Source organism: Opisthorchis viverrini (genome assembly GCF_000715545.1).
Source record: "Opisthorchis viverrini unplaced genomic scaffold opera_v5_113, whole genome shotgun sequence".
In the NCBI taxonomy this organism is placed as follows: Eukaryota; Metazoa; Platyhelminthes; class Trematoda; order Opisthorchiida; family Opisthorchiidae; genus Opisthorchis; species Opisthorchis viverrini.
In genome coordinates this window covers 39,274-63,392 of record NW_008751767.1, presented here as the reverse complement: position 1 = coordinate 63,392, position 24,119 = coordinate 39,274, and the positions used below count along the sequence as shown (strand labels likewise).

The 24,119-nt window shown below is 46.0% G+C and overlaps 1 protein-coding gene across 1 annotated transcript in view; it reads left to right on the top strand.

Annotated features, from left to right (window-relative positions):
- The window catches only part of T265_13838 (hypothetical protein), a gene marked incomplete at both ends in the record, with an annotated part of 24,197 nt that extends 8,706 nt beyond the window's left edge, over positions 1-15,491 (top strand). The window contains 9 exon segments of the mRNA XM_009170816.1: positions 1,624-1,797; positions 3,607-3,887; positions 5,651-5,797; positions 7,213-7,299; positions 7,808-7,926; positions 13,858-13,914; positions 13,919-14,026; positions 14,243-15,001; positions 15,339-15,491. Of these exon segments, the coding sequence (XP_009169080.1) occupies positions 1,624-1,797; positions 3,607-3,887; positions 5,651-5,797; positions 7,213-7,299; positions 7,808-7,926; positions 13,858-13,914; positions 13,919-14,026; positions 14,243-15,001; positions 15,339-15,491 (1,885 nt within the window).
- Between the last annotated feature and the right edge of the window lie 8,628 nt (positions 15,492-24,119).

Sequence of the window (24,119 nt, the reverse complement as noted above, 5' to 3'; positions counted from 1 at the left end):
ATAAACGAGAGATTCAATTGAGTCTCCCGTTGAAAACCAAATTGATTTGCAAATGAGTGTATTTCTCAAAAACAGTTCAATTTGGGTTCAAGTAGATCATAAGGTTGACGGAAACTCGGGGACTGCGCCTACCTGATGAGCTCCAAGAAGGGCGAAACCGGTCGTGGGCTGTTGAAGAATTTTCAGCAACCTTGTGAGTAGTTTCCTTCATGAAAAATATACATCTAACTTTTGGTGACGGTGAGTTTGTGTCTAAAGTGTTGCAGTGCAGTAACATTGCTTGGCACGGACGACCCCATAAACTGCATGATTCAAAGTTTACTTGGGCGCTATCGAGGTGTTCCTCCAATAAAGCACACTGCATTGTCTCGGCTACCGTACCAACTGAAACGTGAGGCGGCCTTCGCGCAGCGAATCCAGCTGAAAAAATATCATACAGACATTCCTTTGAGTCTTCTGTTAAAACCAAATTGGTTGCAACTGAGTGCATTTCGGGAACTACGTGCAATTTTGGCTCACGTAGAACATGTGGTTAACCGAAACTCGAGGACTGGGCGTAACTGATGAGCCCTATGAAGGGCCAAACCGATCATGAACTGCCGAAGAGTTTTCGTGAGTAGTGTTTCTCAATGGAACTGTACTGTAGTATCTCGAATTTCGTACCAACTGACGTAGGAAGCAGCCTAAGTGTACTACACTCAGAGGGGGGATTCAGCCTTGTATTAAAAACAAATTAGTTTGCAGATCGCTGTATTTCACGATTTTTAAGCATTATCCACGGAAGTCCTTGATCTGCTCGAGTCTTTTAGCTACTATCAATCTGTAAGTAGCTCAGAGGAAGGATGATTTCACAAGATGAATGAACATTTCGTCTGATGGGGTCACTCGAACAGCGTGTGACCACGTGATGTCATAGAAGCATGACTGATGTGATATCCTGTCTAAGTGTGAGTTAATCACATCTCCCGTATGCAGCCCGATGTGTACATTGTGTTCTTTCCCCTAACTTTTCAATAAGAGGAACACTGCTCAGGCTAAAGTGAAGTGATTACCAATTTCAGCGCATCTTTTGATATTCATGTGACGATTAGATCTGCGGAGTAAAAAGTTCATCTGAGATGGACGGCGGTACACCAGCGCCTCAATTCGCCTTCCAAACACGAATTCTAAGCGGCAGCATCGATAAGTTCCAGCCGATGCTTGTCTAGATCTCCCTACAACAGTCATAGCGACATATAGGTGTATTGCATTCGTGCTTACAGATGGCAACGTTTCTTATCGATCATGTTGGGGAACAGGAGTCAGATTCAGGAACACGTTATTTAGGTCGAGATCAGATCAATCTCATTGGTGCGTAGAGCACTACGTCTGCCTGGGTGGTCCGCAGAAGACTGACCAATCAGAACGTTCGTTTTGCTGAATCAGCTGATTAGCGCTGATCACGTTATTCAAGATGATGCCGGATTGTGCTGTGTTTCGATTAACGACGTAAATCACGACAATGTGGTAAAACCCAAGGGCTTGTAATAACGTTAGCGTGGAAAGCGTTTACCTTGCATCAAAAGTGATAACTAAATGTTTCAAAGGCATCTTCTACTGTTTGCTCACTTTCATCAAATTCAGTGCGGATGAACGTCTGAGTGAACGTCGCCCATGTGAAGTACGGGTCTACTCCGATGGCACCGTGTTCTGGGGCCCCATGGCTATATTCAAAAGTATGTGTTCTGTGGAAATTCGGAATTTCCCGTTCGATCGACAGCTGTGTCATTTGAAATTTGGGCCGTGGGCACACGATGGGTGAGTAGCGAAAATTTTTGATTAATTTTTTTGAGGAGGCGAGATGGCTCAGTGGTTGGAGTGCGGATTTACTGACCGGAAGGCCCGTGGTTCGAACCCGACCTTTGCCTCTCGACTTCGCCTGTCTAGGCTTGGGCAACCTGGCAGTATCCCATCCCTCAGGCTTACTTCGGGTGGCATGACAGTTAGGCACCGAAAGGGTGCTACAGCTGAACGACTTTTCATTAGTTACTTTATAGAAGACATCGAAAAGCCACTATGGGCTCGGTCCTAAGATTCACTCATATCATAGATAAAAAACCTCAGAAATACACAACGTAAGATTTAAGGACTAAAATTCGCTGGTCTCAAGATATTCTGGTTGAGTAAACAGAGGAAAAAACTCGCTCTCCTTAGTGTGAGAATTAGAAGAGGGTTCCCAGAGGAAGTGAGTGTAGACCGAACCTCTGAGAAAGAAACGTTCCCAGTGGGATTTTTAGATTTTCGGTATAGGTCGAAAATATCCAATCTGTTTGCTCCTTTTGTGAACCTTTCAAATCCCTTTGTTCTGTTCGGTCCAGCTGACCGGCTCAAACTTAAAGATTTTTCTTTCCAGGGTTCTGACGCAGCTTACTACCTGATAATGCTGTTTTTGGATCAACGTGTAAAGCCTTATCGCAAGTTGGAGTCAAGCCAAAAACTGCCGTTTGCAAATGACTTTCAGTTCCTCCTCGAAGATGAATTACCTTCTCGATTTGCTTAGATAGAGAGAGGCGTTTATTGATTTATGGCATTGATGGGACTTCTATCCTGTCAGATAGCAAGTCAACGAAGTTGCAGGTTCATAGACCTCAGATATCCGAGTAGCAAGGGCAGACTCTAGGAGAGTTTTCATGTTTGATCATCGAAACATGCTTCATATCTGGTCTCACATCCGATCACGTGAATTATTGCAGCGAAACAAACGCACACGTGAAAGGGGAACTGAAACACGCCGCAGGTTTGGCCGGCTACCGAACTACCATCCGTTGTTTTCGGTCAACCATGTGGAACCGGTCAATCAACCGCATTGGCACTTATTCCGTCCTCAAACGGAGTCTCCGGGTCACGCTACATCAGAGAGACCTAGACAAGTCACGTACCAAAGGCCTTCTCACACACAAAGCATGCCCGTAACTAACACATTAAAATTACACCCTGATAGGTTCCGCAATTGAAATCCCGTGGTGTGGGGTTGCACTCACTCCTATGTCATTTGAAATGCCTCTTCTTGTAGCTTTCCCACTGGGTTGCACTCTATTGATCATCCGGAATGCCAGGCCTACGATGGTCCCAGATGTGGAACACAGCGACCATCGTTGTGCAGACCGAACTGCATGATGGTTGGTGGCCGTACAGGCCATCAGATGCCCCTCTGCGTGGGGTTCAACTGTCCAGCTGAACTGACAGTTATGGGCCACCGGTTGGGCTTGGTGATGGCTGCAAAACTCTTCACCCCTGGCTCACCCCCTGGTCTTATCCCCTCGGGTTTACATCGGGTAGAGGACGTTCAAGTGGATGAACATGTGGCTTAGTGCAAACAGTTTGTGAGACTGCCCATTTTGTACACTGACCTAGCTCAGTGTGACTAGCCAATCCGCAAACGGACACCAGGCCAACAGTGTCGCCAAAGTTATCCGGCAGTTCCTTGAGGTGAAACACTTCCCCCGCTAAATTCCTCACCAGTGAGCGAAATTCAAACGGATCAATCAAAGTTTACCCTGTAAACATGTTCTGTTCGCAGGTGATGTGAGTGATACTATTGTTTTCCCTTACCACTCTCTCCTGCAGCTTTCGTCTCAACGTCACGTTCTACGCCGGTGAACAGAATCTGCGTATGACCAGCTACGTCACCAACCAGGAATGGTCCGTCACACGAACCAGAGCAGTCTTTACCGAAATCTCTTATCCATGCTGTCCGGAAAAGTATCCCGACATCTCTTTCTACATCGAAATGCGCAGACAGTCGGCGTTCTACACTTACATTCTGATCCTGCCAAGCGTGTTGCTCTCAGTACTGACCGCCGTGGTGTTTTGGCTCCCGCCTGAAACCCCGTCGAAAATTATTTTGGGTGAGTTGGTTGAATGCATTCGCTCTCCCTTGACTTTCGTGTTTGGTGCATGAGTATGGTGTCTAGCAATGACCACAATTCACAGGGCTATGTGATCCAGTGGATCAATAACTTCACTCAAGAGTGACGTAAAGGTGAATGCTATGAATCCCGCACCGATCAGTCAAAACTTTTTCCAGAAGGTCTGAAGTGCTGAATGACCAGGAATTCCTGACAGACGGGTTATTCAGTCGATACAATCAGGACGGCTACTAGATCACCGTTTGAGGCATCCGGCGAACCAATCACATCACTCAACCGTGAGCACGTTCGCCCGTTCAGGCGTGATAATTACATCATGCGCATTCAGATTGCGCTGGTAGATTAAGGGAAACACGTTCAAAAGACACGCTCCAGACATATTTTCTTTCTTTGAGGGCAGGAGTTCTTCCACTGCTCGACTGTGCTGGGACTTTGTTTGGCCCTGTTTCACAATAGCTCTGCAATTTGACCACCTGATCAAAGACGAAAGTCAAACTACTTGTCAGCAAAAGTCAGGTAGAAGCGTGGGCGTTCATCGGGTGAGTCAAGTGAATAGACTGAGAAGAGTAGTGAGGGACGGGATGCAAACAGTGATACAGGATACCGGTGATCTTATTGCGAGCTGGCAAACGATACTCTCTTAGGTTGCATGAACGTCGATCACTACGTCAAATCAAGTCCAGTCCAGTCCAGTCCATTCCAGTCCAGTCCAGTCCAGTCCAGTCCAGTCCAGTCCAGTCCAGTCCAGTCCAGTCCAGTCCAGTCCAGTCCAGTCCAGTCCAGTCCAGTCCAGTCCAGTCCAGTCCAGTCCAGTCCAGTCCAGTCCAGTCCAGTCCAGTCCAGTCCAGTCCAGTCCAGTCCAGTCCAGTCCAGTCCAGTCCAGTCCAGTCCAGTCCAGTCCAGTCCAGTCCAGTCCAGTCCAGTCCAGTCCAGTCCAGTCCAGTCCAGTCCAGTCCAGTCCAGTCCAGTCCAGTCCAGTCCAGTCCAGTCCAGTCCAGTCCAGTCCAGTCCAGTCCAGTCCAGTCCAGTCCAGTCCAGTCCAGTCCAGTCCAGTCCAGTCCAGTCCAGTCCAGTCCAGTCCAGTCCAGTCCAGTCCAGTCCAGTCCAGTCCAGTCCAGTCCAGTCCAGTCCAGTCCAGTCCAGTCCAGTCCAGTCCAGTCCAGTCCAGTCCAGTCCAGTCCAGTCCAGTCCAGTCCAGTCCAGTCCAGTCCAGTCCAGTCCAGTCCAGTCCAGTCCAGTCCAGTCCAGTCCAGTCCAGTCCAGTCCAGTCCAGTCCAGTCCAGTCCAGTCCAGTCCAGTCCAGTCCAGTCCAGTCCAGTCCAGTCCAGTCCAGTCCAGTCCAGTCCAGTCCAGTCCAGTCCAGTCCAGTCCGTCAAGTCAGAAGAGTTAGTCATCGCAAGAAGGGATCTGTCCATAGAATGAATTATAGTAGCAGTTCTTACAGTGCTCATCATGAGTTGAATAACAATTACTCTCGATTGGGTTTTTCGTTCGCGCGTGGTATAAAAATGTTCGCATTTCTCAACCATCTTATCAAACAGGTACAATATCCTCATTAAGTAAGCTTTTACAGGCCTTCATAGGCCAGTTTTTCTTAATGGAGGATGATTCATACGCCAATGTTAAAAATCAACTTTCCTCTCGCAGAATAAGCTTACTGTTGGAGGAGCAACTGGGTCCTGCTTCTCCTGACTGTTTACTACAATGCTGCTGTCTTGGGGACTCACATTCCAGAAATGGAGGTACTTTCTTGAGGATTCTGTCCTCCATGTCTCCTTCGGTATGCCAAAAAGTGATTTGGCAGAAGGAAATGAAAGAGATAACGAAGTGTTTGGGTGTTGGTAGTGCGGTACGCCTTCCGGGATGGGATCTTCGTAGACCGACGTACAGTTGGCTCGAAATACTGCAAGAAACGGTGGCTAATCGATTTCATTAGCGTTCGTGCTGTTACTTCGCTTCCAGATTGTCCGACTGAGCGCCTTGAGGTGTAGGCAACATCTCTGATGGGCTAACACCAAGTCGCTCTCTCACCCACTATTTTCCATTCTTTTCTCTTTAAGGCCTCAAGTATAATTTAAAAAAAACCTGGTTGTACGGCAGTGAAGCATCAGAGTGAAAACTGATGTTTCTGTTGCTGATGATGGTGCTTTCTTGTTGAAAGATGGACACTAACAAGTCCCTTGCCTAAATGAGTAAGTTGTACTTTGGAATAGTTTGCATCTTACGGAGCCCCCTTTGAGAGTATTCTTCCGGGTGAAGGTTTCAGAATGTGTCCTTGACGAGAGTGTCTCCTCGTGTGAGGGTGATCAATCGTAACCGTTCCGCTAGCGTTAACTCGAGAAAAAACGGAGTGGTCGTGCGTTGCTTCATCATCTCCTCAGCTATGTTGCATCCAGTCGGTAAGTGTGCCAAGGTCAAATGACTGGTCCAATCAAGTCCAGTCCAGTCAAAAAGCGTTTGGTAGGATGACCGACTGGTGTGTCTGTGGCAGTGTCTGTAATGAACTTTTTAGTAGCATGTATGCGATGCTGCTTGTACGTGATGTTTGCATTGTAGTATTTTCCTTTTGGATAGAAGGACAGAAGTTAGGGGCCAAAGGTATCACCTCTTCGCTTCGGGAGGTGTTTCTTGTTCAGACGGAGGGAACAGAGGAAAAACTTCGCTCCTCGCTAAAATCGTTTCATCGACGGAGTTGTTTTATTCTTGAAGAGGGGGTCTTTGAGGACGATACACTGTTCACGATACAGTTCACCAAACCCTATTGTTAGGACACATAAGAACACGCCAACTAGATTTCAGCTGGCTAACCCCATATGAGGAACACAACAGATAGTCTGTGACAAACAGTTGCCCCTAGATGACGAAGATCATGTCGGCCAAAAAGAGATCGATTTATATCATGTTTCAGTGCTTCAGATCCAACAGGACCTTTTCCTGGAACTGGCCCTGTGCACATATCCTGGGCTAGATTTCCCACCAAATCTAGTCCAGGTTAGTTGGGAGATTCCTGTTGATATGGCAGGACAGTGAACCGGCGGTGCTTGTGACTTGAACGAACTGGGGCATCTATGCTAATAATGAGTCATTTGTCAGTCCATTGTATCCTCTAGGGGATGAATCTGCCATTTGGGGAACCAGTACGTGTGTGTTCTCCTCGGCTCTGGGGGTATGTTCCCTCGAGTGAAATTAAAATTGGGGAAAATTCGTAGCGGCCTGATTCAAGAGCGTAAAATGACTCATCCAGAGCGAAATCAGCTTATGTGGTTTACTTCTAACGCGCACTGCCTGCTTTTTTCTCCAACAGCCATGAATGTGTTCGTCGCGTTTTTGCTTCTTCACCTTCTACTCGAAGACACCACTCCAGCTTCTGCGAGTAGTTTTCCTCTCCTGGGTGAGTCTTTCAAATTCTATGCTTTCTGTGATGCTGAAGAATGATATGTCTTATTGACTATCACTGAGCCTGTAGGTCCCGACTATGTAAGCCTCCTCCTACTGGAGTTGCTTGTTATCTATGCTACTCACACGTAATTAAGTAGGTGAATGTAAAAAAAGAAACAATACACTCAGCTGCTCAGTCCAATGCAGTGGCCACGGGGATTCCTGGGCGTTTAAGTTATATGCTTACTGTTGATATCTGTATGGAGGTTACAAACTGCGATTTCACTTCATAAGCAATATTTTTTTGGATAAACAAGGACTTAGTCAATGTTATAGGCTATGAAATTATGAGCCTACAGATGACTGTGGGACAGATGGTTTGAGCACACTTAAACAAGACATTATAGGCGGTGTCCATTTGGGGCCCGCTCAAGGGACCCGAATCACGAAATGATGGACATGCGTGCGTGCAGCGTAAAAACCCGTTCCCCCGACTAAAGTTAGTTTGTTCCGTCTCGCAGGTGCCTATTACTGCTTCAACATGGGCGTGATCACAATGTCCATGTATCTTTGCTGCATCACGGTGAATTTGCACTTCCGCGGGAACGATGACAGCGAACCACCACAGTGGCTAAAACGTGTAAGTTACGGAGAGGATATTTTTATTCGAAATAGACAAGAATAATTTCTTGAAGTTTTTGTTTACTGACAGAATGCTTAGTGTGAATAGTGCTCGGTGTCAGGTATGAAACCACACATTTCACTGTGAAGCTAATCAATACCTGGAGGCCGCATTTTTTAGGGATTACGGTCGATGTAGTAAACGACGGAATCATTAGCGGTTTTAGAATAGCCAAAATCATGTATCAATCAGTCAAACGGACCAATCAGAACTGCGATGCAATCCATCCAAGGGGGCCAATCGAATGCAAGACAACAAGGCCGTAAAGCAGCACAAATCGTGATTGGACCAATGAATTACGATAAAGCTGTCCCTCATCCGGCCAGTCACATCAACAGGTATCAACCACACTCTTGTAAACTATATAGACACATGTAGGTAAGGAGGAAGTACCAGCCAACCGCATGGTGATTTTGTGTCCACGTTTGGTGACGAAACACCCACAAGCAAATTCCAAACTCAGTGAGCAGACTAATAGCCACCTTATCTACAACCAATGAGATCATGTAAGTGGTCTCTTGCTTGGGTCATTTTCCATCCTGTGTGGCGGACTGTATGACTGATGATGCTGGAGGGACGACGTGCATCAGTTGAACGGAAAACAATCTGGCAGCTTATTTTTGTATCAAAATCTCCTAACTTGGAGATTTTTACAGATGTCGTATCAACACATGTCGAGACCTCTAATATACCCACAAGGAGCGTGAGTACTACTTGTGTTATAATTTGACGCGGGTCATCAGTGTGAACTACGCTCATCCGTTTCAAAATTTCGCGTATTCGTACAAGCCCGACAACGTGGGGTTCCGATTTCTGCCTCTTCACAAGAAACTTGAGTGGGCCTTTTACCACTTCATTTATCAGACCACCATCAAGTGGTCCGAAAGAGAACATAGTGCGAGGCGAAACCGTTCCGCACGAGCAAATGATAAGATGTGAATGCTGCCTAGGACACGCCGTTTGTTCATCAGAGATTACTGATTCACCTAAACCGCGGCAACCGTAATACGTCTGCCTTTAGTGTGTACTTAGACAAGTTTGTGGGGAGTTCCGTATCGACGACTAAATACCTCGCGACAATGACAGCGTTTTACCGACGGTCCTTCTGGCGGCATCCTTCAACAGCAAGAGGTAGGGAGCACTCCGGCTTCTTGGCATTAGAGATTCTGCCCGGAAGTGACTCCATCACAGCTCTGATGATCCGGTAACCACAGCAAGAGGTTCCGGGAACAGGTATAATCAACATAGACGTTCTCTCTCTCCCCCCTGTGTGTGAAACGTCGCTGTGTGTTGAGCTGCCTTATTGCTTTGCTTCCTTTATGTTCAGTGTGGAGGAACCCATGGAAGTTGGCTTGCTGCTCAGTCGAACGAGGCTCTCTGTAGCCGAGCACTTCTTGGACAAGTCTCGTTATTAGCATGCCCGGGAAAGCAAACGTCTCATCGAGCGTAAACTTTGTACTTGTTTGAAGATCGTGCTTGAGGTTTGCGCAACGTAGTTGGTCTTGTTACGAGTGTCGCAACTGAGTAAATTGTACGAAATGGTTCTGCCTTGCATTTTATTTCTTTTTTTATCTGAACTGACAAGAACACTCAGTCGACCCATGTTGGGTTAGAGTTGATACAGAGTTGGTACTCGACCGGCTTTAGTAGGAAGGCGTCCGAAGTCTGACGGAATGACATCGTATGCTTGTAGCTTAGCCGATTATGTTTCTCCTGGCCCTTCACAACGGAATGATTCCCAGCACAGCACAGGTCATCTAAACTGTAACACAAATTAGAGGTACCAGTCCTGAAGTAAGTCAACAACAGCAGTCATCCTTCTGTAGCATCTTTTCGGTGCCTAGCAACCACACTACTCGAGGGAAACAGAAGGGCTGAGATGTTGCCACGTTCCCCAAGTTGAGACAGGATTCGAACCACGGACCTTCCGGTCGGTAGGCTGTCGCCTAAACCACTGGGGCATATTGAGCTCCCTGAACTCCGTGCAAATCGCTATTTGGTGAGTCACTCCTGAGGCTTCTATAGAGCCGCTCTGCTGAACAGGATCGTGGAGGCAAACGTCCCCATAAAGGAACGAAAGAAGTTAAAAAAAATAAAACCTTTGATCGTGAGACTGAGAAGGAGCAAAGGTGCCTCGCAAGTGAATCTCATAGATGTATAGTTTACAATTCGTGATGACATGCTACAGACCGGCTTTCTAGCTTGACTTTAACCATCCACTCTGACTTAGACAACGAGTTTTCACAGGCTTGACAATGATGAGACCGAAGCCCACAGTTGCTTCAGAGTGTGAATTCGTGCTGCATCTCACGGCAGAATTAGGCGCTTGTTAGATTTGTTAGTAGTATGTCACACCGAGGGACAATATGTGGATATTTCGAGTGTCGACTCAACCGCACCTTGAGACCGATTTTGCTGACCACTTCGGTCCTGCTGTTCGAGTTCCGATCCAAGCAATCTGATTTTGTGAACGCCGCACACGTTAACTGCAGCTGATGGGAACTCAGTGTTTCTTAGCTCTCCAAGCAACTATGATTGCTGACTAAAGAGTCCATGAGTGACTGCCCTACATCATTCTTATTTAAAGAGAAAGGAATCGGGAAAAGTGGATAATACAGCATATTTTTAGAGTTTTGAAAGTTTTGCATTTTACCGGAGAAGTGTTCGTTTCAAAAATGTTTGAAAAACGGTCAGTAATGCTTTGGTTTTGACAAGAAATCTCTCGTGCAAGGTTGCAAGAAAGGAAAACCAGTGAGCGAGTTCTCTTTGTATCAACAGGCTAAATGAGTGCTAGGTGTCGGCTACGAGATTCTGATATGTGTCAGAAAGCGTAAAGACCGATGGGCTCGAGGGGAACTAGGATGAATTTGGGCCGTGTCTTACGTCTTATTCTTCCGGTTTACTTCATACGAATGTTTCTTTTGAGCGTCATTTCCAATTTCAATTTCTCTGCGTGTTTTTTGTGGGGAGAAGGCTGTTACCTAAGCGGTTGGGTAAGCGGAAGGGATTACGTGAACATGGGTCGATTGGGTTCATTTCTTATCATGGTCCCTCCCACCAAATGCCACCAGGTGTCATTTTTCTGTAAATTTTTGTGTGATCTTTTTGCAAGAACTCTATAGGGTTGTTTTGGACGCAGTTTTCAAATGGGTTGGCGCGGGTAATGTGGATGGCCAAGGTATCCTCCCTGTGTGGCAGTATAATGCCATCTGGTTGGAAGACACGTACGAAGAAAGCGAAATCTGACGAATTTAACCAGAATTGAGGCCTTGTGCACGAACGCAATTCGTCGACGACAGTTGGTCGATCCGTTGATAACGAATTCCGGAGAGAGAGGAAAACGCTTCGGCATACTGCTTTGGTTTACACTGAACAAACTGCAGAGGTGAAGGAGAATACTTGTCCTTCAGGTAACGAAAGCACCTTTGCGCACCTTTGGTTGGCATGAGAAAATGTGAGATAATATCCGGGCCAACGGTCTCATAACGTCTTCTGGTTATTTTGCCAATGAAGCGGATTTGTTGACACAGCAGATGCCCATTAAGGTGGGTGAAAAATGGTAGTGAAATGACTTCATGGGACCATTTTGTTTACACTTTCTCGCCATAAAACCACTGTTACTGACCGTTACCAATTTCGTGAAACGTAGATGATAATCCGAATTGACCGGTACGATCCAGCTTACTTCTGGTTCAAATGTTGCGAATCTACCGGCCTTGTCATATGGTCGGCTAGAAGACGGTTGTCTTGTTCACCAACTGTGTCTGTGTGAAACTCACACAACGAAGCTCTAAAGTGCTTTCTATAAGACGGACCGACAGATTCGATAGATCAGGTCCGACGGTAAATACGCGGTAACTGCGCGGAGCTCGTGAAAACTCAATGGTTGGGACACGAACTTACTGACTGAGAGTTCCGTGATTCGAACTCAACCATATCAGGTCGACTGCTCCTGTTTGGACTTGGGTAACCGGGCCGTATCTCAGACGTGATTCTTCCGGGCAGCTGAATGACTTATGCGTTCCGTTCTTAGATATGGTGGTTTTTACTTTAAAGCCTACATGTATGATCGTGCATAAAGACCCAGGTAAACTGCTGTTTGAGTCAGGGATTGATTTCCTCAGCTCTCGGCACCTTCGTCTACCTGATGAACTCCAAATCGGAAGAAACTTGTGTATCGGTGGATACTACTGGTGAGGCATGCGAGTAGTATGTGGTTTTCTCGTAACTCCGCTTTGCGCCTAAGGAAAGGTCGGGTTTATTACGGAATTTGTAGAACTGCTTTGCAGTATTCGTTTACATTCGAGTGATAGTCAGTGAATATCCACGAAAGTTCAAGAAGACCCGTTGAAGAAGAAGCCGGATATTCAGTTTATAAAAACAAAGTGCATAGGAGATGTCTGCTTTCCTGTCCAATAGATTGTAACTTTTTAGTTGGCGAATGGTTTTCCTCCTTCCACCGGTAGTTGGCTTTTTGATAAGTTTGAACAGTCGTCCCATACTACTTAATTCCAAGGACGGCTTTCAGTTTTACTGAGTTTCTCCCCCACGCAAAATACACTTGTTTGCACACTAATTTGGTCGCACGGGAAAATTAACCGAATCCAGCCGAATCTTCTCTTTGAAACGTTTTTCTATTCAGCTGAACTTGCTGCCACCCATCTTTCAGTCGGGGAGGTATTTCAGGTATCGCACCACATCGTCCAGACAGAACGAAATACTCATTAGATAGAGGAGTTTTCAACAACCTCACGAGTTCAGTTCAGTTCAACCCACAAACCGAGCACCAAAGTTCAGTGGTTCCAGGTGCTATAGCTTCGTTCACCGAGGGTGAGGAAAATAAGAAAATGCGAGCCACGGGTGAACGATACTTCCTCAATCTGCGCAGTGGTTCGAGTGGTTCCGTTTCTTCCGATGGGAGTGAGGGCTATGCGGTAGCTGTTGGTCACGTGACACAGCCGGGGTCACTAAGCGTTGGCTTGTCTCGTTTTGCGGTCCCCATCCAGGGAGTTAGCAGGTGTCAACCCGACTGAGTTGATACACAGCCTAACCCCTGCAACCTGTGGAGGGTACCTAGCTGATTTATCCAGGCACAGTGGGCTTCCCCGAAAACTGTCTGGCGTACCTAAGCCCTACTGACCTGATGTTTCCACCGGACCCTTGAAATGTAAAATTCCAGAACGCACTGAAGGCGTTTTTGACAGAAACCCTTGACGTTTAAGTCATGTACAGTCAATATCTGATTACTTTGCCAACGGCATCGAATGTGTTGGATAAACACTGGTTTTTCGATATAGCCGGTCCCGTATTTTTACACGCCACTCGACGGGAATCCCTTCGAATGCTGGTACCAAGTGCCTTCACGGTAGCCATCACCAGGGAACGTTGTTCTCTGCGGAAATTAAAGTGGCTTGAAGAACAGTTCCTTGATGTCCTCACTGAGGTTTTTTGCATGGTGGAGGGCGAGACATGAGCAGGAACGTGGCAACCAAGCCGACTCGTTGGAGCGGCACAATCTATTGGAAGACGCGTTGTCTTCCATTCCAAAGGATCCTTGGAGAATGTTTCTATGCGGATAGACTATGAAATGGCTGCGTGAAAGCGGTCTCAGTCAAGTCTTTGCGCCTTCTTGGCGGGGGCCCATGTGATCCTGTCTGCAGATGGACATGGCACAAAACCGACCCTAGTGACGTGCTCACTTTCATTTCCAAGTTGGACTGCCTAGCTAAAGTTCTCCTGCCTTTGTGTGCTGAGCTCAGGTCGGGTTACGTGCGCAAAGGATGCTGGGCTGATCCCACTGCTTACCTCGACATGACGCTAAGATGTACACATTTCAATGCTGTTCAAATATGTAGGCGCTTTTATGGACGTAATACACCACTCATGAAGATGCTGAAAATTCTTCGACAGCCCACGACCGGTTTTGCCCTTCTTGGGGCTCATCAGGTAGGCGAAGTCCCCTTATGTTCTGCTTGAAACCAAGTTGCACGAAATTAGCGAAATACACTCATACATTTCATGTTTCAGTTGGTACGATATTCGAGCTATCAGGATACACGTATAGACATCTTTTTTCCTAGCTTCCTATCCTTCCACCTATGGCATTTGAGTACCACTACGCTCTGCTTATGTATTGCTGTCAGTGATGGTGACGACACTGATGATGATGATGATGAACTGCGAGTGCATTTGGTTTTGAACATCCAGCAGAGTAATATGGTAGGACACACCTTCAGCTCCATAAATCCGTGTTCTTTATCGATTTTCGTTGCAGACATGCAGACTTCTGGGTCCCAAGCTCATGGTAAATGTGACTTCACTCGCTGTCAGCCAGACCAGAGTAAAGGAGAACGACAACGCTTGGAATAAAATTGACGACGTTACAACCAACACCCTGTTGCAGTGTGCTTCAACATCACCCCCTTATTCGAGTCCCTTACTCGGGTTTTATCGACCGGATCTCAGAGCACAGACCTTGTCAAACCGACCTGAAGGACGTAATTTCACTAATTTTCTTCCCGCAGACGCTTACAAAACAACAAATATCCCACCCATCTATCCTCCAGTCTCAAGTAGGTTGACACCTCGTGAAAATCAATGCGTACTCTGTACACAGGATATCGGGTTCACGATGGATTTAGAACCATATCTGCCTTGTTTTTGTCAGCCAATCGCACCTTGTGAACAGACGCTCCCAGGGTTATTTTCGGCCCACCAATCAATGCCTGCTCTCAGCCCGACAGGTCCATGGCCTGCTGACTTGAACAACCGACTGTGCCTAAACGATGACCTAGAAGAATTGTCTTTTCTTCGAGCGTTTAAAGATCTTCTCGTGGTAATGGACAGAATGCACCAAGACGTCCGATACATCACCAAAGCTGTCCGCCAGTTGGAACACAGACAGAGCATCAAAACGTTGCGACTGGAACACCTAGATCACTGGCGAACGATTTGTCTGGTCTTGGACCGGATTTTCTTCATCCTGTACACGATAACCATACTCCTGTCGTATTTCCTTTTCCACCCGTCCCTTGTTAATTTCGATTAGTTTTGACCTTGTAGACACGCGCGATGAGCCAATCACAATGTGTAGGGCATTTCAAAGCAAATCACGGGAAACAATCAAGATTCGGATAAAATGAAGCTCAGGACGTTGCTGCAAGAAGCGCTATTTTTATATCCACGTAGACGAAGCTGGTTTGATCCTGAATGTACCTACTGATATGGGGCCAAGTAGTATTTGACATACTGTTTTTCTGTGATTGTCTTTTAAAAATAAATTTATTCAACTTTGAGGTCATCTCACAAAACTGCCCTCCCAGGTTTCTTGAATGACCACACACAAACACACGAGATGGCTCAGTAGTTAGCATACAAATTTACTGACCGGAAGATCCGTGGTTCGAACCCGAACTCTGCATCCCCTGTCAGGGTTTAGCCAATCTGGTAGTATCCCAGCTCTCGCGCTTCCTTCAGGTGGCATGGCCGTTAAGCACCGAAAGGGTAGTGCAGCAGAACGATGATGACACGCACGCACGCTCCACCGTTTTGAGATTTAAGTGTTTCACTGACCGTTTTTGTGTCCAGTGAGGTCACTCCAGTTCAGTTTATTCTTGAATCCGGTAAGTTCCACTTTTCAAACTCCGTGGTGCTGTATTGGGAAACTGTGTCTAACTTCGAAAGTTTTGCGGGTACACAACAGTGAGACGATCACACAGGACAAAATTCACTCCAGGTATTACCATCATTTTAAATGCGAACGCCGAGAAATTGCTACAATGGGACCCCTTGTAGGCACAGAGACTTTCAAAATGTAGCCACAGGGCAAAAGAACACTTATTAGTTAGAATAAACGAAATTTGCACTAATATCGTTTAGGAGGTCCAGGCAAGTATACAGAGTGCCCGTAGCACGGCAAGCAAAGCATGTTGTTGTTGTTGGAGGGGGGGGGGTGAAACTACCAGTTTTGACACCAACAGTTCATTCAGCTTGGTGAGTAGCGATCCGAGACGTTGGGGCCTGTCTAGCTTCTCTGGGACAGGGTTAGATGAGCGTGACCCTATCCTTTTGCTCAGGTAATTGAGGAAGTACGTACAATCGGGGCCATTTTTTCAGTCAAGGCGCTGTTCGGTTGGGTTTATAAGGGTTAAAATGAACTTTTAGCTTTGATTCCATTGTCATGATGTCCATTTTTTACTCGATGCTTGCAGTGCATTTATTCGAAAGGACAAGTTTAGCCGGCCGTATGTGATTATTAAAACCGGTGTGGGCTGACTGTGGTTCCATATAAAGCTGGGCTGTGTAGCGGTGTAAATAGCTCTCACCTAGACAGGATATAGCGCCCTTCAAACATATCATCCGCATCGCGTGATTACTTTGACTGGCCTCTCAGATGAGAGGTCGCGTGAATTATCCTTTCTTCTGCACTACTTGTAGTTTGTTGGTAGTATGAGATTTGAACAATCACCCGTCAATTTCAGGTCTTACCACTAACAAATCATAAGTAGCACAGAGAAAGAGTGGTTCACATGTGGCGTAAGCCTTCCATCTGAGACGTTGTCACTCGAGCGGACCGTCAACGCGTAGCCTCTGACACGAATCGCGGGCTCGAATCTCCCTACACTTTACTGAGACGCAAGCTGCCGATGATCTTCCCCATGGATGAAGCAACTGCGCTGTGTCTCGGCTTTTTGGCACAGATCGATTTCACTTAGGGGATGAAACCTCAACAGAAAAGCACTTGAATCCCCTCATCCTACAGACAAATGTGGGAAAAAGTCGTCCGTTGCAGCTGTCAAGATTCTGGTTATCGTGCCCTTATCCAGTTAGTGCTCTCCAATCCAGATTAGAAGCGGGCTGAATGATCCGATGCATGGATTAAAGAATGAAGATCGATCTAATTGGGCCAGTCAGATACCAGAGGAGTTAGCTGGCGCCGCAGTATGACCCGGCAGCATCAGTCTTGGGAACACTAGTTACTTAGAGCCACCTAGCAGGTTAGACGCATCACAAAATGTCGGTTATTCGAAATTTTCCTCTTGGAGTTTGAGCAGCCACTGCAGAAGGAAACCAGAAAGCAGATCCTCTTTGGGAGTGAGATTTTCTTCAAAGGGTGTAAAGTGGTCAGTCACTTCCACCAAAGGTGAAATACTTCAAGGTCCTGTTTCTTTTTGGACTGCATTCTTACCAGCTGGGGTGAGTTTGATGGTGATACCCGTTGTCAAAATAGTGCTCGTAGTGGGTGATGAAGTTAGATGAATTAGTTTGGCTCCTGTCGTTGCTGTACTTTTTGCGTCACCTATTTTATATCGTCTTATGAGGGTGCACAAAAACGAAACTTGAAAGCAGTCAGCAAGATTCCGGCTTTAAGGGAGATCTTTAGACCACATTTCCACACTCTGTCAACTTTTAGAGCAGCGACATGCCTATGGACGCCCTGCAGTCTTGACCTCAAGAGTACTTTCTCCGTTGACCGGTTGGTTTCTTTTAACACGCTTATGTCCCAGAAGTTTGCAAAGCTCAAATGCTGTTTGTATTTACATACTCGTATGGACGTAGAGCGTACGGAGAGCTCTTCAAAGGCTTTCGTGCAAGTGCTGGCGTTCCACAAGGATGTCGACCATCTCCGTTCTCGTTTGGTTTCGTCATCGACGAAGTAATGAGCCGAACACTGGAAGGTATCTCTAGCTGGTGTAAACAGATGACATTTTTCTCATCTTTGAAGGAGAGCGGGAAAAGTAATCTTTGCTAGAAAAGTTGGCAAAGGTCATCCAGTTCTTCGGCATCTGCTTTGCGCCAACGAAGTGCGAAATTGTGCTGCAGGAGGTCACATCAACTCTGACGGTGGTGTGACAGACGAAATAAACGTGCGATTATCAAAGATAGGACCTGCTTGGTTGTTGATATGCTTGCCGAGCTTGGCAGCCGGATTGCAGATATTTCATCATCAATTGATGTAACATCGTCAATGTCACACTACGGCTATAAATTTGTACTCTAGCGAGGTGAGCAACCAACCAATCAAATGAATAGAAGAAGGACCACAGCGTACCAGACGAGCGGGACCCTTAGAACACAACTGCTGACTTGGATTTGTTCAACAAGATAATCAGGTGAAAGAAAATGGGAGTACATCCATGCAACACGTTTTTTAGGTGGACTAATCAATTTACCCGCAAAACAGCTGAAACAATCCTATTTTAGTAGGAATACGTACTCCTTAAAGTTTATGTAGACGAAAACAGAAGCGGGAGAAGCGTTCGTTCAATCGCGTACTGAAAATATATTTCAATTGGTGACGAAGCGTTTACGAATCAGTGAACAGTCCACTAGCGGGTAGACGGAACTGTTTCGCTGCACAAGCTTATATTGTGTCACCTGACTCAGCCGAGAGACACCTTGAGGTCGTTTCATCTTTGTTGGGAATTATGAGCAATGCGGATTTAACGAATCTCTAGCCGGTCACGAATGCGAGACATCCCGGCTGACTCAAGCGTTTGGCCACGGGCCATCGAGTGTGAGATGCTCACTCTCGACGATTCTCAACAAGTGTACAGTGCTTCTCGGTTTCTGAACATAGACTGGGTTTACTGACAGGACGGAAACTTTACTCGAATCGGTTCTGTTTCTAATAATTCTGGAAAAGTAATTTCGAGACCCCGGTCCACCTATACGCCCGTTACGCTCGCTCGGTGACTTGATACTTTCGACAGACAGACATCACTACTTATTTCAAATATCAGTGTACCTCAGTTTAGCCGAACGGTATATGCTTGGGCATCACTTTTTCTTGCATTCCATCTCGCATCCCATGTGGATTTACCACGTCTGTCTTCCTCTATGAGCATTTGTGCTTCTGTGAACTTCACTATATTATCTGCGAACTGCACCTTTTTGGCTCTTTTGGTTTAGAATAACCCCAGTCCCATATCATTCGGCCTATCGTGGAATTTCAATTGCCAATACAAGGCATAAGTCTGTATCTAGTTAGAATTGCAACGTACACAATAGCTGAATTCATAGTCCCACCGATCAGTCTTGAAGGCATTTTTGTCAACGTATTTGTCTGTCCTTCGGACTGCCGGCTGCTAGTTATCACGTAAGTTGTGACTTGATGCCCTGTAAAGTGTGGCATGCGACCAGTGTGATTCTTCCTGTCTGCAAAGCTAATGTGGAATATGTTTCAGTAGACAACCGGTGGATTTGATGTTGGCCAAGGTTTCACTCTTAAGACAAGAGCTTTGTCAGATCAATTGAGTAAGTCACCAGATTGGTCGAGTTTCAAGAGTCAGGAAAGCAGTTGGTGAGATTTACTGTGATTAGCTGAGCTGATTCGTGCTCGTTGTCAGTGTGAATTTCCTGTTCGTTGGTCAGTGTTGGTGAACAACAATTACCATGGATTGGCTAGGTAGAATTGTCTTCGAGTTGGATCAGGATTTAGAAGCCTTGCTTTCTCGGCCTAGGGCACCTAATGGATTATTCCTCTTGTATGACATTCACAGAAGTCCCTGTGCTGTGTGCGTTGAGCGCTCCCAGGACAGTTGGATTAAGGTTAGGTGGGTTAAGTGGTGCTCATGATTTCACACTTTTAGACCCAACATATTTCCCCGATTAACTGCACACAGCTTCGTGTCATCTCAGATGATCTAAATCCATTCTCACATGCTTGCCAGTTCTACGCCGTCTGTTCTACTCACGCCGGGCTTTCCACCGCCTCAATCAGTTCCTTGCGGCTCCCAGTAATGATGACTTTCAGAGGGGCTCCTTGGAAGGTGGCCGTGCACAATCGATGGTGCGTGCTAGCAAATGTAACTTCTACAACTATATTCTATGCCTCACGTTTGAAAACTTATGCCTCCCAGAAAACGGGTCACTCTCCATTCAATCTGCAAGGACAGAGTCTGCTTCCGTCCTGACATCTGCCGACCCACTTCTATGACCATAACTCCGTCGTTGATTTGCGGGAAAGTATCCTTTTCAGCTCCGCACAAAATTTATTGTTTAATTTTCTGATGACCACATTAAACCCGTCTAGATTGGGCGGAAGACATTGCGTTTTTCTGATTTTTTTGAGGTTTTGCACATAGAACCCTAAGTAGATACCGCAGAAGTTTGCCTGGGCATCATGCAAGTTGTCTTGATAAGGTTAAAACCTGCAAATTCCCTTAGAAACCCCTCCTTTCCAGGGTCTTATCATAATGCAGATTTGTGCTTCGCACACCAGGAAGTCTCAGCTTCAGCTTGACGTAACAAAAGCAACGCCTTCCTTCTTCTAACACGGCCTTTATTCTTGATCCAGGCTACTCGCTAGACATTACCGCGCATCATGCCATCGCTATCAGAACGTATCCTTAGACACAGACTTTCTTCTCAGGGCTTTGTAGTGCAACATCGTATATCCTACTTCTTCAACAGCTGTCAGAGTCTCCTGTTGCTCGAGACATATCTTTACTTCAGGTCTTTTGGGATCATTCGCTTGATGTTATAGAAGCCTATCAGCTTTGCACGTCCTCGTTGCCCCTTACCATGAGTGCCGGGTTGACCGATTTCTTTCCCTCATCCACTATCCTCATCCTAACACCTCTATTCCTTACCGGCTTGACTGATTCACGGGCCAGTTGCTTCTGCACCCTTGTTTAAACACGACCTGTGTTATGAATCATCAAGCTGTCGACTTTTGATGGCTCGCAAGATCTCTTTAGTCACACCTCCTGTACCTGATTGTGGCTCCGTTTTGATTTAATCGCTTCAATCAGCAATAAAAAGAGCAGAACCATTCATGTTCTCTTCTTCTAAGGATCTGCCTCAATTCAAATTGAACCATGTGTGGCACCTGCTGCTACGGTGTTCAAAAAACCTTCTTAACAGTTCTTATGCTACAGCATATCGCGGAGGTTTCAGCGCATCCCCTGAAATCCTCATCATTTGAGCCTTATTCGAGCAGACGCGCATCACACTAGCGCCTGACTTCAACAAAGATATTTGCAGTAGATTCTTGCTCAGTAAAATAATTCACTTCGAGGCCCATTCAGTGCTTTCCACAGTCTGCCAATTAATCTCGAAGCTTTACATTCTCTGAGCCTCTAATGCATTTGCATGAAAAAATCTACCTTGTGTTATAAAGACTAAGCTCTTAACTGTTGCTTTTGATACCAGTGTTCTAACCAGCAGCACAAATTTCCGAAGATTCCACAATTTGTCTTTATTCTTCCTCACAATGAAACCCTCAAATGATAATGCTTATATGCAAATGACCCTTTGACGTATCAAATGACGTACCACACCCGGTTTCCCCTTTGACCAAACTTACTGGTTTGCACGTTTTGTGAGCGATATGCCTCAAATAACCGAACGGTTTCCCATCTAATTGTCTCGGATGGTTGTCACATTATTTATTCCGATTCCAGTCTAGTCAGTCAAGGGCGTACTTCGCTAGCTACTTCTCTGTGTAAACCTACTCACATTACAACCCTCGTCCGCACTTTACATCTGACCACAGCCGATTCCACCTCTTACCTCTTTGTGGGAATGTCATTTCTCTAGACGATGGTTCTACCCCCATTGCGTCTCTATGGATCTATCCTATCGGGAGTTAACGGTTTTCTTTCGCATGCCGCAGCAACTCACGATCAAGGTATCTTCCGAATTCGCCCCACCCGTTCTGTCATGTCTGGCACAGTTTCCGATAAAAACAACCTGAAATCTTCTTTAGGGGCACAAATATTTTTGGACGAACTCTCTCCGACTGTGGAATGCCCCTTAGGCTTCCTCTTAAGGGAGTCATAGAACGTCCGGCCAAGATTGGCTAACTAGGTTCCTATTGGTTACAACAATGACGATGAATCCCAGACCCGGTGGTCCGCCGTCGATTGCCAATATAGTTTCTTCCACTTCATCACAGTTAAATGGGATACGAAATGCTCTGTCGTCATGGTCCGTCCAGACAAAATTGCCTTGATCAAGTCCTACATTAAGCCTGCTACGAAAGCCACTAAAATGCGCACTGAAGATGTCTAGCTCGGCAAACATGTTACATGTCATCAGATCAACAGTAAACTCTTATTCTGTTTGCATCATTGCACCAGTGCTTCTGTGGACTGTCTCCATTTGTTAAGTGTAGAGTAACCGATAAAAGGACGGGAAAATCCATCCTTTGCATTACAATCCTGAAGCAGTGTACCAGGCTTCACTATTCTGACCTTCATCAACGGTGTCTTGGAGCAGCATATCATGGAATTATCGTCCCCCCTCAGAGAAGATCCAAGGTTTTATTGTTTTCCGGCCGGACTTTCTGTCCTTTGTAATATCCAAACCAATTTAAAATAACTGGGTTGGTAGTCGAATGTCTTATGGCCCTAATTACTTTCCCACTGGACCTACTGTTGTCTGCTACCACTACCCTTTTTATTGGGATCGGAAACCTTGGACATAGATGCTAGACAATGTTTAACCTCTTCAGTTGAATCCAACTCTCTCCTCGTAAGCCACCAGAGAACATGTCCATCTGGTAGAGAATCCACTGGCTGTCATCTGGCTTGTAAGAAATGACACCTTCTGTATCCACATGGCTGCTCAAACCAAAGACGGAAGTTTAGATTCGCTCTGACCGTTCAGTTCCTCCAGGACGTTCCACGTCTCCATGGAGGCAAAACATAGCCTGCCTCGTTAGTTGAACTTTTCCAAGCCCAAGCCAGTCCAACTTCATCGTGATGTGCTCTTCTTTATCTGTCGCCAACTGCAATGCTGCAGCTTTATATATTCCCCCTGACTGGATTGCAGTGGTACTGTGCGGCCCGAATTCACAGAAATTTCTCTGCACTCATCAAGTCCCTAAATAGTGAACTAAACCTGTTGCCGGACCTGTTCCTCTTGAGGTATTCTCGGCTCCAGTGATGCCTAGCACATATCGACAACCTGTTTCGCTCGGTGATCACTGCCACTTTTTCACTGTTGCCAACGACGCTTACCCCCATCTTGACAGAGTTAAACTCAAAACACAGGTGCACAATAGATCAAGTAGAGGCTAGTCCTTCCCACATATATGTTTCATCTTGGAATATATTTTAAGGCCGAAGGAACTGTGGTTTCACCCCTAGCCCCTCTAGTTACGGTGTTTTCCACCATCTCTGTGAACTCGTCCCATACACCCCAACTCGGCCCTCACTACTCACCCCAATATCTGTCAAGTTTTCACCATATTTTCCGTTTCTACGGCACACTACACCCGCGCGAAATGTCCCCAGCTCACACTGAAAGACCGATGTGATATTTTGTCCCATTTAAAGCGCATATTTCCATATCGCTTCTCTTCCAGATCTCTCCTGGATCAAGCTCAGGGCACACACATCCGTTAGACAAAACTTTTTTTCATTTCGGGTAGTAGCTGCGTGGAATGACCTTCCTCCGACGGTTGTGCACGCTCCTTCTCGAACCCAATTTAAAGCACTATTAGACATTTGTTTATGCGAATTTTCGCGCTGGCGAGGATACTGCCCCGCGCTGAGAACATAAAGAGCAGTGCTACACCCTTTTTTCACTTGTGCCTTTCAGGTGAACGACAGCCACTGACCGACAAGAACAAAACCGACCCGGGAAACTTGGGCAAAAGCCTCGATCCTGTGTATCAATCCGTGAAAAAATCCTGTTCAAAGGACACAAGTCGCTCCTTCCCACAACCCACCATGGATATTAATAGGTCAGAAACATGGATACAGCTTACCCTGATAAGGTATATGAATAATGGGAAAACTCTATTTTTGTCTTCTTTTCAGATAAGCGCCCAGAATCGGTGATTGGAATCAAGATATTACCAAATCACGTCTTTGTTTTACTCATCTGATTTCGAGGTACAATTATTGCTACCTTTTCGAAACCCTACGCATATTCCGCGTGTTACGGTGCCCGTCACAGTTCGCTATCAGAGAGTTGGATAAAAGTGCATGCCAATGCAAACTTTTCATTTCCAGAACTGCTTGGATATGTTTTCTTGCCCGTAATTGGATGCGGTGCTTCCAAATAAGCTATCAAAACGGAGGAAGCTAAGGTCCATTTATGGCGGACGTATGGTGAAGCCATGTGCCAAGGCTAATAAAGACTCAGGAGACATCACACAACTGCATTCCGATAAGTTGAGGAAAACTCGCGCATGGCAG